This window comes from Corvus moneduloides, chromosome 4 (assembly GCF_009650955.1).
Source record: "Corvus moneduloides isolate bCorMon1 chromosome 4, bCorMon1.pri, whole genome shotgun sequence".
NCBI lineage: Eukaryota > Metazoa > Chordata > Aves > Passeriformes > Corvidae > Corvus > Corvus moneduloides.
The window spans coordinates 15,508,818-15,520,995 of NC_045479.1; the positions used below are offsets into that span (position 1 = coordinate 15,508,818).

Genomic DNA, 12,178 nt, shown 5'->3' on the forward strand with positions numbered 1-12,178 from the left:
GAACATTGACAAGATTCCCAAAGCTATTACTAATTATAATGATTAGAAGAAAATTGTGTCATTAATGACAAATGTTCTTTTCTTTTTTCTGTACATTTTGTTTCCTGCCTCTGTACCTTAGACAAACACTCAGAAGTCTCTCTGCAGCTCTGGTCTCCCTCCTGAGCCCTAATTTTCCTGCCCAGGGAGGACCAAGGCAAGCAACTTGCTGCCCTCCAGCTTCACACTACATTTTCCACCCAGGCTTGCACGCTCTGCTCTACTCCCCCTGCTCCACACTCACTTTTATAAGACCATCACTGAGGAGTGATGGATCAAAGCAGGGAGATACCCCTACATCTGAGTATTCCCTCTTGCAGGAATAATTAAATATATGCTGAACTCAACACAGCACATGTCAATCACTTTCGGTATTTCAAGGAAAGCATTCCTCTTTCGTAGTCAGTTGATGAAACCCAAAATGATGGCTCCAACAACAGCTGTCAGTTTTAACGTTCTTTTGACGTAAAATGCGTTGACACCCTCTCCTGAATTTGGAGGAAAAAAAAATCTGAGGGGGGTGAAAATTTTGTCTTCAATCTCAGATGAACATAGAAACAAAAGCTTCAAAAAGTCTTGAGCAGCTGTAACCAAGGCATAAATTCCTTTTTATTTTTAAAAGAGATGTATGTTTTATATTCAATGCACAAATAATTTTACTATAACCTCTGAATGCTAAATGTTCAGAATTACTTTCTTGTTGAATTCTTCCGCTTTCTCATGAGCTTCTGCTCCCCCCACCCCTTCCTTTCACTTTTAACTGGAAGGCAATGCTGTCACTAGGTTCAACCACAACTTCACTTGACAGGTCTTCAGAGGCAGCTCCAACACAGGCCAGGAGCCAGTGCATAGGGTGCTGCAAGTTCTCTGAACATGAGCTGGTAGTGAGAACTGTAGTAAATTACAGATATAAAGCCAGACAGGAATACAAAAGAACCAAACAAACCCTATGGTACTGAAAATCTACACACTGGAAGATGGATGGACAGCTGTCAAACTTGTCAGAAGCGTAAAAAAAGCCATGTTTTTGCAAAAAGCATTACAATAAAACTAGATGTTTACATCTAGTGAAAGGCAATATAGGTGAAAGCAAAAGTGTTCATTTGCAGATGCTTACCTAGCAATTAGCTCTGGCTAATTTCAACTTCGGCTAAAAGAAGACAACATGCTTGCTGATAGCAACCTCAAGAGATGATCAAGAGACACAATCTACAGGAGTCCTTAAGAGTCGCTCACGTTTTATAGAAAATGCAAAGAGATTAGAGCAGCAGAAGGATTTTAAAATCAGTATCAACACAGGCTGAGAGATGAAGGGATTGAGAGCAACCCTGCAAAACAGGTACTGGTGAATGGAAAGTTGGACATGAGCTGGCAAAGTGCACTCAGCCCAGAAAGCCAACCACATCCTGGGCTGCATCCAAAGCAGCATGGCCAGCAGGTGAAGGGAGGTGATTCTGCCACCCTGTGCGGCTCTTGTCAGACCCCACCAGAGTGCTGCATCCAGCTCTGGGCTCCCAGTATAAGAAGGACATTGACCTGTTGGAGAGGGTACAAAGGAAGGTGAGAAAGATGGTGAGAGGGCTGGAGCACCTCTCCTATGAAGACAGGTTGAGAGAGCTGTGGTTGTTCAGCCGGGAATAGTTAAAGGGCCTTTGATATTTAAGGTCATCTATGAGAAAGATGGGGACAGACTTTTTAGCAGGGCCTGCTGTGACAGGAAAAGGGGTGATGGTTTTAAACTAAAAGAGATTAGATCCATACTAGACACAAGGAAGAAAACTTTTATGATGAGGGTGGTAAAACACTGGCACAGGTGGTAGAGGCTCCATCCCTGGAAATGTTCAAGGCCAGGTTGGATGGGGCTCTGAGCAACCTGATGTAGTTGAAGATGCCCCTGCTTATTGCAGAGGGGGTTAAACTTGACAACCTTTAAAGATCCCTTCCAACCCAACCCATTCTATGAATCTAAGGCAACAAAGGGAAGGATGATGCAGTTCAAGTAACACACTAGCAAAATTACCCATAAAGATTCTGTGTAAAAGCAGGACTGTATTACAGCCAGAAATGAATCTTTGGCAAAGCAATAAAAATAGAAAGCTCAGAAGATGATGGACAGAGTTTTAAGTTCCATTACCTTCCCACTTGAGCACTTTGGTGAGAGTACACAGACCACAGCACCAAGACCTAGACACAGACTAGAGGTAAAAGCTTAAGGGGAAAGAGGAGCCCTCCACAGAAGCCAGTGATGACACCCAGGTACAGAACTTGAGCCCCAAACTCGCTATCACACACTAACTCTGTACATGGGAAGTTTGCTATTTCTAACACGTCAGACAGACATCTTTTTATTTGTATCAAAACTACTGTGTTTTCTTAGTTCTGCATCTCCTAGAGGCAAACACATTCTTTCACACTTTATCACACTATATTCAAAACTTTTTACATATAGCTTTGTCCTTCCATGCTGCAACCAGAGTTTTTCTGGCCCTTTCTCTGACAAGTGATGGAATACAGAAAGTCATGAGCTCTAGCAGTGACAGGTTAGATTCAGATAAATTGCTGCCAAGTAAATACTGAGAACAGAAAGCAAGTCCTGTCTTGACCAAGCCAAAAGCAGCCAAAAGGTGGGAAAGGTGAAGAAAGGACACATTAGACAACTGCTATTGGATTGAAATGAACAGTCAAGGGTAGAGAGTAATCTTGCTTCTAACTGTATCTGGCACCCAGTAATAGATTTCTTCTTTTTTTTTCTTTCACACTTTAGTTCTACCACAGGAAGTCTACACACTAAACAAATTACAAGTCTGCAGCATTTAATCCTGTTCACCTTGATAAATGCATCTGAGGATGATCTAATCTATGCTAGTGACCATCCAAATAAAAGGTTCCTTTCCTCTCTCACACCATCTTCTAGTTCTTGGCTCACAGCTGCAAACTCTTTTCCCTTTCCTAATCTCAACCCCAGCTTTGGGGCTCACTGACTTCATCATGATCAAGTTCAAACTACTACCTGGATGGTAAAGTAATCAAGCAAAACCAGAATATTTTCCGTACAGGTTAGTGACTGGCAGTGGCTTAGTCACTGCCAGTACTGCAAGTACGTGAACAAAGGAAGCGGAAGAACCACATAGCAAAGAGCTGGGAAGAACAAGCTTTTCATTTCAACAATGGCAGGCTCTTTCACAGGGCTCACTGTCCCATGGGATAACTCAACTGAAAAAGCACAGTGTCAGCCCCTTTCACCTTCCTCCCAATGGCTTGTGGCTCCCTAGTCAGTACCAGCACTACTCGTCCCAAGCCCCGCTCATGATCCAGCAGAACTCGCTGCAGCAGAGGAACACCCGGCTCTGCCTCACAGGGCTGCCCTACCATGCTGATGAGCCAGAGCTGCAGCTCCATCTCAGTGGCACATGGATCCCTTGAACGTGCTCATCTGCTTTCAGCTTCATGCTTTATGGTCACCAACTATTCCAGACTTACTCTTTATGCTGCCGTAATCATTTCCCAGTACATATTTATAACTGCAAATGCTCTTTTCCCTATCATTGATCCACAGAACAAACATAGAGCTTCCAGTGATGGATCTTGGTTATAGTTTCAATAAAAGCAAGTGACAAATGGCTGTGATGAACTAACAACTTCCCTACCTGAAATCCAGACTAAGTTCATTATTATTATTGAGGTTTGATACACAACCTAACAAAACCCACTGCATGTGGCAATAATAATTCTAGATATATGGAATGAACTGGTTCATGTGAAAACAGAGGTGTGTTTAAATATAGCGGAGTGGATAAAATAGTGATAGCACTGACTCAATACTCCCATTTCACATTAGCAATAAGTAAAGCAACTGCTGAGGGCCTCATTTGACCTTAAGGACATAATGTCAACATTTGTACAATCAACCTAGCACCCTGCTCTGACATATTAAGCTAAAAGCTAGAAGTACCTCAAATAATGAGATCTTTATTTTTAATTACCCAGTACCTTTAGGCAGCAATTACAAATAAAAGGACTACAAAGGAAATCTGGTTGACCTCCAGTTATTTCAATACTTGAGAGAAGCATGAAAAGGGCAGGTTTGAAGCACGTGATGCCCATTTAATTCCTAATAGAGGTAACTTTTGCATGCAGCTCTTTAAGCTCTTAATGGTCCTATGTCAATGAAACTCTATGAATTTGGAATGATGAAAGAATACAGACATTGAATTTGTAGTTAGTTTACAAATTAAAAATGGCTTAAAAATTTTATTCCACCCCACAATTTTATGTATTTCTTTAAGAAGTCCCCTTCTACTTATGCAATTTTTTGGATTATACGTGATCATTTTTCAAAGAGAAAAAAAGGGAAGTCAGCTGCTTTAAAGGCAAAGCTAGTCTTACAAAATGTTTTCATGTGTATATATTGGCTTTTAACAGAGCATGACTTTCTCCATTATAAACACAATCTTCTTTCCCCTGGCCCCTACAAAGGGGCTTGACATTTCAATTGCACCAACATTATTTTACACCGTGCCACTGATCTTCCCCTACTGAATCCCATACAGTTCCTTTCTATCTCTTAGAAAAGAGTAAAGTAATGCACAAGGAGAATATTCCCTTTTACTACAGGTATTCTCAGATTTAACCTCAGATGCTTCCTGTAAGATTAAGATAACACAACATTAATCTAACCACATTTGTTTGAATGTAAACTTACCTCTAAATATATTGATGGTGGGTTATGCTCTCCTCCAAATTTGTCTAGCAGTGCTTCTATATGTTCTTGTGTCAATTTAATCATCTGTTTGATGTTCCACACCTAGAACAGAAAATTAAAATATTTAATCATCAAAAGAAGCCTACAGAATCTGTCCTAGAACAAAACAAGAATCTCTTGATATTTAGTAAGAGAAGTCCATAATAAAAATTTTAATTATCAATAAAGGAGTGCAAAAGGCTATCCTGTCCATCCAGTTTCAGTAACAGCTTGCTTCTGAAATAAACAGAAAAAACCTTAAATTTAGTTTTAAAATTCAGGACCTATTGAATAAACAACTTCTAAGAATGGCTTGTTTTCCTTGTTTATCAATCATATTAAGTATTTTCCTTGCAAGACTTAGTAAGCCAATTTGTACAGTACTACAACATTTACTTAAGGAGTTTTTCTATGAAACCTCAAGCAACGTATGTAAACAACACTCACAAACCCAGACCTAGTGTTCAATTTACATGGCAATAGAATGTCTTGATTTTAAAGAGCACCTTCTATATCTCAACTTCCATATTCAGTCTACCCTGCGAGCTACAGACCTTGGACATGACCTGAAAAAGACATTTACCTCCTGTACACAGAGATGACCTACAGCATTGAACTGTGAAAGCACTCATGTTGCTACTCATTCTTCACAACTGGAAAGAGTTCACTTTAGGACTTGGACACTACTGTAGGTGAACAGTATTATGAATCCAAATTTATACCTAAGAAAGGCAGCAAAGCACAAGACCGAACCTTTAAAGCAATAATGCCACACTGATGTAAGAAGCAAGTCCAAGCAAAATGAGAAACTTATAGCAGAGGACGAGGAAGGAAGAAAGGAGAATTGCTCCTTCATACATACTGTTATTCAGACTACTTATCAGAAAAAATTATTCAATCAGTTTTTAGAGCTAGGATGGGTCACCCTAGGATGCTTCTTCCAAAGACAGTTTAAAGATTCCTGTTACCTTTTCCAGATAACTCTTTTCTACTTCATGGATTATAACATATAATACATAGTCTCAAGATCAAGTCTGCATGTACAAATTGTGACAACCTACCTCAGCAAAAAAACCTATGCAAATAACTTCATATTCTAAAGTAGGCACCATTAATAGGATGCAATCCAAGATGGACCAAACCAGGTTTTAATATGTAAATTGAGAAGTTCACAAATAAACAAATTCTAAAATACTGAACTTGCATTTTGCACATCACCTTATTTACCCATTCTATTTCTAGGTATCAGTTATCTGCCAGCAATTTCCTGAAGTAAACTAATGACTGATCCACTTCTAGCCCAATTTTTTGAACAGGTACCAGAACAAAGATTTCATTAAGAAGCTACAGTTGAGCAAAAATAGTTCACTCAGGAACAAGCAAACCAAACTACAAAAAGTGAGAGTGGGGGGATACCAAAGAATGTGCTACTCAAGTATTCTGTATGTAAATTCCCTTGAGGCAATGGTGGGAGTCAACTTGCTTCTCAACTTGCAATCATTTATCACTGAACCTAGGACTGACAGCCAGCAGCAAAGAGAAGGTTTTCTGTATTTGATTGGTTTTTCCCAAGATGGCAAGGGCTAGTTGTATGCTTGGTGAAAAGAACAAGCATGAATCAACACTGAATCAATTAACCTGTTCGATGTAAGACTCAGGATGTTTGCTTACCATGTAATTGGTAACATGCTGCTGTTAACCTGGGCTGCAGATACTGAAAATTCCTGGCAATCTTAGGAATTACCTCAGGATTACCTTCAGGAATAGGTTTATTAGTACCTAATGAAATGTCTATTGTTTGGTTATTCTGGCAATTTTACCCAGCATAGGTTTTCCTCATCGAAATGAACAATTTACTGTTTAACTGCCTGGCAATGAGGAAGGTGAAGAGGGAAGATTCTTCACTGACAAAGCAACACAGAATTGCAGAGGGATTTGAGGTTGGAAGGGAACTCTTGAAGTCATCTGGTCCATGCTCCGCCTCAAGCAGGATGCCCAGGACCATGTCCAGATGGTTTTTGAACATCTCCAAGGATAGAGACTCCACAACCTCCCCGAGGCTGTGCCAGTGCTCAGTCACCCTCACAGTAAAAATATTTCCTGATGTTCAGAAGGAACCTCCTTGTGTTTCATTTTGTGTCCACGGCCTCTGGTCTTGTCACTGGGCACTGCTGAAGACAGCCTGGCTCCATTTTCCATTGCCCATCATCTCTGTGGCTCTTCACTGGATAGTACAGCCAGCACAGCTCTCCAGTATAACCATGTTTCTCTTGTACTGGGGAGCCCTGAACTGGACAGAGTACTTCAGGCAAGGCCTCACCAGTGCCAAGGAGAATGAGCCCCTGCCACATGAGTTTCCAAATACTTTTTTCATTATCAATGAGTAACTTCCCTGCTCACGTTATTTTCTGTTTTGTGCCCATAACCAGAACCTTGCTTCTCTCTTCTCTTACAGTAAAAATACCAAATAACAAATATAACACAACCAGCAATATGCACAATGGAAGCACGTTATTTTGAAAACATTGGCAAGAGAATCAAACAGCCTCTAACAAAGGCAGAGATCTTCCTGCAAAGTTAATATCATGACAAGTGGAACCTGACTAATGTAGGTTGCCCAGCAAAATTGTGGGTGCCCCATCCCTGACAATGGTCAAAGCCAGGTTGGACAGGGCTTTGAGCAACCTGGTCTAGTGGAAGGCTCCTTGTCCATTACAGGGCAGTTGAAGCAAGATGATCTTTAAGGTCCCTTCCAACCCAAACCATTCTGTGATCTTATGATCGATGAAAGAAATTTTAAAATCACTGTAAAAATATCTTCACTTGAAGAAGCTGAAAATACAGTTTAATGGAAGACAAAATTTCTCAGAGGAACAGAAAACATTGCCCTGAATTACCTAGTATATATCTCTGCAGTAAACCAAGAGCCTTTTCACAAGTGAATCTTACAGTCAAACTTAATATGGATTTCTATAATCTTAGAAAGGCTCCTCGTACAGTTAAAAGTACGCTGAAGGCAGAAGGAAATTTATCAAAGTCAGCCATAGCAACAAATAATTACTTGTTGCTCATAGAAATGGAAAAGCTATTTTGTGTGCCATATTCATCAAAAGTCTTCTGACAAGATGAGAACTTTCACGAATCTAGTATTGACTAGCATATTCTAGCCTAAGAACACATATTCTAGCACAAGAACACATATGCCATAACAAATTTCCAAGCTTCACAATTTCCTTTTAAGTGGGAACTTGAACTTATATTTACTTAGAGCAAATTTACCTTCTGGCTTCCCACATCTGTGAATACTCTAAGATATTTTTTTGTGGTCCAGAGCAATCCTTAAGTAGCTGGCTTGAGAATTAACCCCTGTGCAGGTATGCTGCATCTTATTATGCAGGATCTATTGCTACTTCAATTCAATTGAAGGAACTCGAGTCTTTTCCTAACTGGAACCCAAAACAAATGACCTCACGTGACTCAGAAAAGTCTGCTGCTGCCCACCACAGCACCCACAGCTTTTGCTTCATGAAAACTTCACCATCCCTGTTGCATTTTCACAGCCAGCAGAGCCAGCAACTTCAGCCCATCTTTCCTCCTTGCAGATTTGCTTGTTCAGACAACTCAGCTTAGTTTGTGGCATAAGCACAGCCCAGCCTTGCAGAACTTGAGCCAAGATAGAGCCCCATCTTCCCTGTGGAAAGCACCCTGAAGCACTAAGTTCTTAAGAATTACACCTCTGGAGTTCAGCAGCACTCACAGATACACAGGTTCCTTTAAACTATCCAAATAAAATCCAACTGTGCAAAATTGGCCTAGCAAGGGTCTCATTGCCCATAAGCACATACATTCCAGGACAGCAGCAAAGAACTGCCTAACAACAGAGACACCGAAAACATGGCATATGGAATCCTTTCATCAATCAGTTCCGGACCAAAGAGCTTGTTCCTACACCACAAGATAAACCCAAGTTTTTAAAGATTAAAGTAATCCCTTTATCCACTCTTTATTCACACTTTTTGAGAAGTAAAAGAAAACTGCCTGAAAGTTATTAAGAAAGAACAGACCTATTTTTTTTCTTATTCTTATGAGCACTCCACTATATTTATGAAACCCACACCTGTAGGAAACTGTAAAACCACAATTGTGAAGTATCTTACAGAAATACAAAAATCGATGGCAGCCTCAGAGACAGTTGCTGGAAATCTTAATGAATTTTAAAGTAAACCTGCAGTGCATCCAGTACTGCCCGCATGCGAGTCCGGTCCCTTTCCATAGGAAACGGAATGGGGATTTGAGACACTGTCTGAACTGTAGTTCTATAAAAAAGTAATGAATCCTTTACAGCTTGGATAACCGTATCATTTTTCCAAAAAAAGCATCAAATAAATGTTTCTGGCCTATCTTGTAGCATTAGGTTAAGGTTATTCTCTATCACAAGAGATTAGATTTGATTCTCCTTTTAGTGCTGCTGACACAAGGAAGCTGACGCAGGCTAACATAGACACAGGCAGCCAGACAACTGGAAATATTCCAGATACACTGGAATATATCAACTTGAATCTGCCTATTGTGGATAATTGTGCATTAATTTTGCAAATAAGCACTCCCCTACAATGCAATAAAGATGATGACCTATTTCAAGCCGGAGGCAAGTCAAATACAGTAGAAGCTTAAACCCATTCTATTCAGGGAAGACTATGGCTGCACAAACCACAGAATATGTTGAGTTGGAAGGTACCCACAAGGATCATTGAGTCCAACTCCCAGCCCTGAATAGGACCATCCCCAGGAGTCACACCAGGAGCCTGTTCCAGTGCCCCCCAGGGAAGTGGTCACAACACCAAGCCTGAGAGAGCTCAAGAAGCCTTTGGACAATAATCTCGGGTACATGCAAGGTTAAGTTACAAAGTTATTTTCGCATCCCTTGCTGCTTGTCAAAATGTGCAGCGCCTGAGACATCACAAAGCAAACTTATCTTTCATACTTTCTGCACCTGGCATCACTACTCAAATCTTGCAGCACATCCCAACTCGAAGGTGTATGATTCATATTTGGTAGAAGACACTGAAAGTTCAAATCTATTCTGTAAGAAAATAAAAAAAAGCCTTTATTTGTCCAGGAACAGTATGTCCTGAATTTGGATTACCACACTTAGTGATGACAGAGAATACTCTGATAGAACTAACAATGTAATTAAAGAACAAACAAATTAAAAAATTAAGCATTTCATTTGGAAACTGCTTCATAAGAAGGACAAAATCATCAATATCTATCCAATACTATTCCAATCAGTCCTTTCAAGCTTCTTTCTTACACAACCAATTCAATTGTTTGCTCCACTGAGCAAGGATCCACTTTGTCAGAAAACACTTAAGAATGCTGTCATGTATGAGATTGTCCTTAGCTGGACTAACATATTAACTGACTTGAAAGTGAGATGCTTGGGTGAAAGATAGGCAAAAGGACATAGGAATGGGGTTAATAACAGAGTGCTCCACCAAACCATTTGCATGGCAAGATGCAGAATATGTGGGTTTGAGTTTCTATGCTGACAATCACTATTGCCTCTCTCTCACACTTTGGTACCTCCTTCAGGTACTTTCCCCCCCCACTTGTCTTGGTCCCAGTCCTCTTCTTAACTCTTACTAAGCTTGCTTCTCATTTTCTGCAGGCATGTGCTGCAACAAGCACAGCCAGTGGGATGGAGAGTCCTTTCCTTCTGCCAATATTCCAGGCTATAGCTCCTCTCCATCCCTCTGTGGAAGCTTCTTGCAAGTTGCACATCCACTGTGTTAATTTCTCCACTTTTCCTACTCTCCTGGCTCTTCATGTTTACCACATTTTCAACAGTGCAGTTAAAACTTTTATAAAACAAGTGTGACAACACTTGAAAACAACAGCTGAAAAACTTCACTGAATTGAAAACCAGCTTGCAATGGCTTTCACATGAGAGTTTACACATGTGACATGAAGGTCAACATCAAGCTTGCCTTTCCTAGTTCATAGTTTGCAACTTTTTATTAATCTCAGTGAATCATTTTTATCCTTTTTATTTATAGGTCCTTTACAATGTCTGAGATAGCCAACAATGAAACACTCTCAAAGTCTGTATGTAGGCAGTTCAAAATGAGTCAGTAAAATTTACAACCACAGACTAGTAAATAAGTTACAAACAACAATATCTACAGAAGTAACTGCAGCCAGGAGAAAAAGGATTCGTTACCTCTTTTTCCACAAAAGCCTATGAAGGTATCTTTCTAGACTCACGACGAATGGCCTTAGGGAAGATGTACAAGACTATGTTTAGGAAGGAAAATCCTCAAGAAGAGGTACAACATTTTCAGTACTATCCTGTCTGACAACTAGGATCATAACTAGGTCAATTAATACAGTAATGTGATCAGTGAGCATCTGCTGTAAGCACAGCAGTTAATTAAATATTAAAAAGGTCTCAAGATGAGAATCTACTTTCCGTTTAACAGGTAACAATTTTTAGGAAGGAAAGACTAACCTGTAACTAGCAGTGCAGGTTCCAGCTGCATCTGACACTGCTCCTGTCGAACAAAACCATCCCACCAAAACCAAACACCCAAAAACTTCCACCCTTCTCCAAAAAACTAGGAAGCATCTGACTAAGTTAACACTCAAGTATCAAAGTACCATCTTCGAAGACTTCACAGCAGAAACTCATTTTTTTGCAAACCATCAGTTGCAACTGAGAGTAATCTATGTCTTCTGCTTTCATTAATTCTAAACACAAACTCAATTGCTCATCATTCAGCTTTACTCTTAAAGCAGAATAAACAGCCTTTCAGTCTGTCAGGCCCTTAAGTTGCCTCCTATTTAACAAAGGAATTCAGACTTCAAATGCTCCTTACAAGTGTTTAAAAGCATATTTTAAAAAAATACAAAAATTACAAAGCATAAAGCTCAGTGAAGTCTGTCCTTGTAACATAACCTGTTGCTAGCAACAATAACCAAGCAGTTTCTCTGTAATAATGAAGCCACTCAGAGCCTTAGGCACTGACTGCTTTGCAGCTTACACCAGCTGAGATGGAGGGTGCAATTATCATACTGTCCTTGGCTATTTACCCCTGCTCTCTTCCTTACTCCTTCTCCATAACACAAACCTTTGGCTGAACCATTTCAGTATCTTAAACAAGTAAAAAATTGTTCTCTTTGTCAAGGTAAGCTTTCTGCCAGTCTCCTGTGTTAAAACAGCTTGGCAAAGGACCCAGTGATCACCTCAGCTGGTGAAAAAAGTCACCTTTCCTCTCTATAGCTCACAGTTAGATGGATTCAGGCTACCATGAAGCAGCAGCCTTCCTGTTTAGGTTTCAATTCTCTTTCATTCTCCTACTTTTTCCACCACCTGCCATCTTTGCTGCTTGCCACTAA

At 40.1% G+C, this 12,178-nt stretch overlaps 1 protein-coding gene across 2 annotated transcripts in view; it reads right to left on the minus strand.

Moving 5' to 3' along the window:
- Positions 1-12,178, minus strand: part of BRAF (B-Raf proto-oncogene, serine/threonine kinase) — an 80,600-nt gene that overhangs the window by 59,752 nt on the left and 8,670 nt on the right. For both annotated transcript variants that reach the window (XM_032106900.1, XM_032106901.1), the window contains exon 2: positions 4,742-4,843. In XM_032106900.1, coding sequence (XP_031962791.1) covers positions 4,742-4,843 — 102 coding nt within the window. The remainder of the gene's footprint in view (positions 1-4,741; positions 4,844-12,178) is intronic.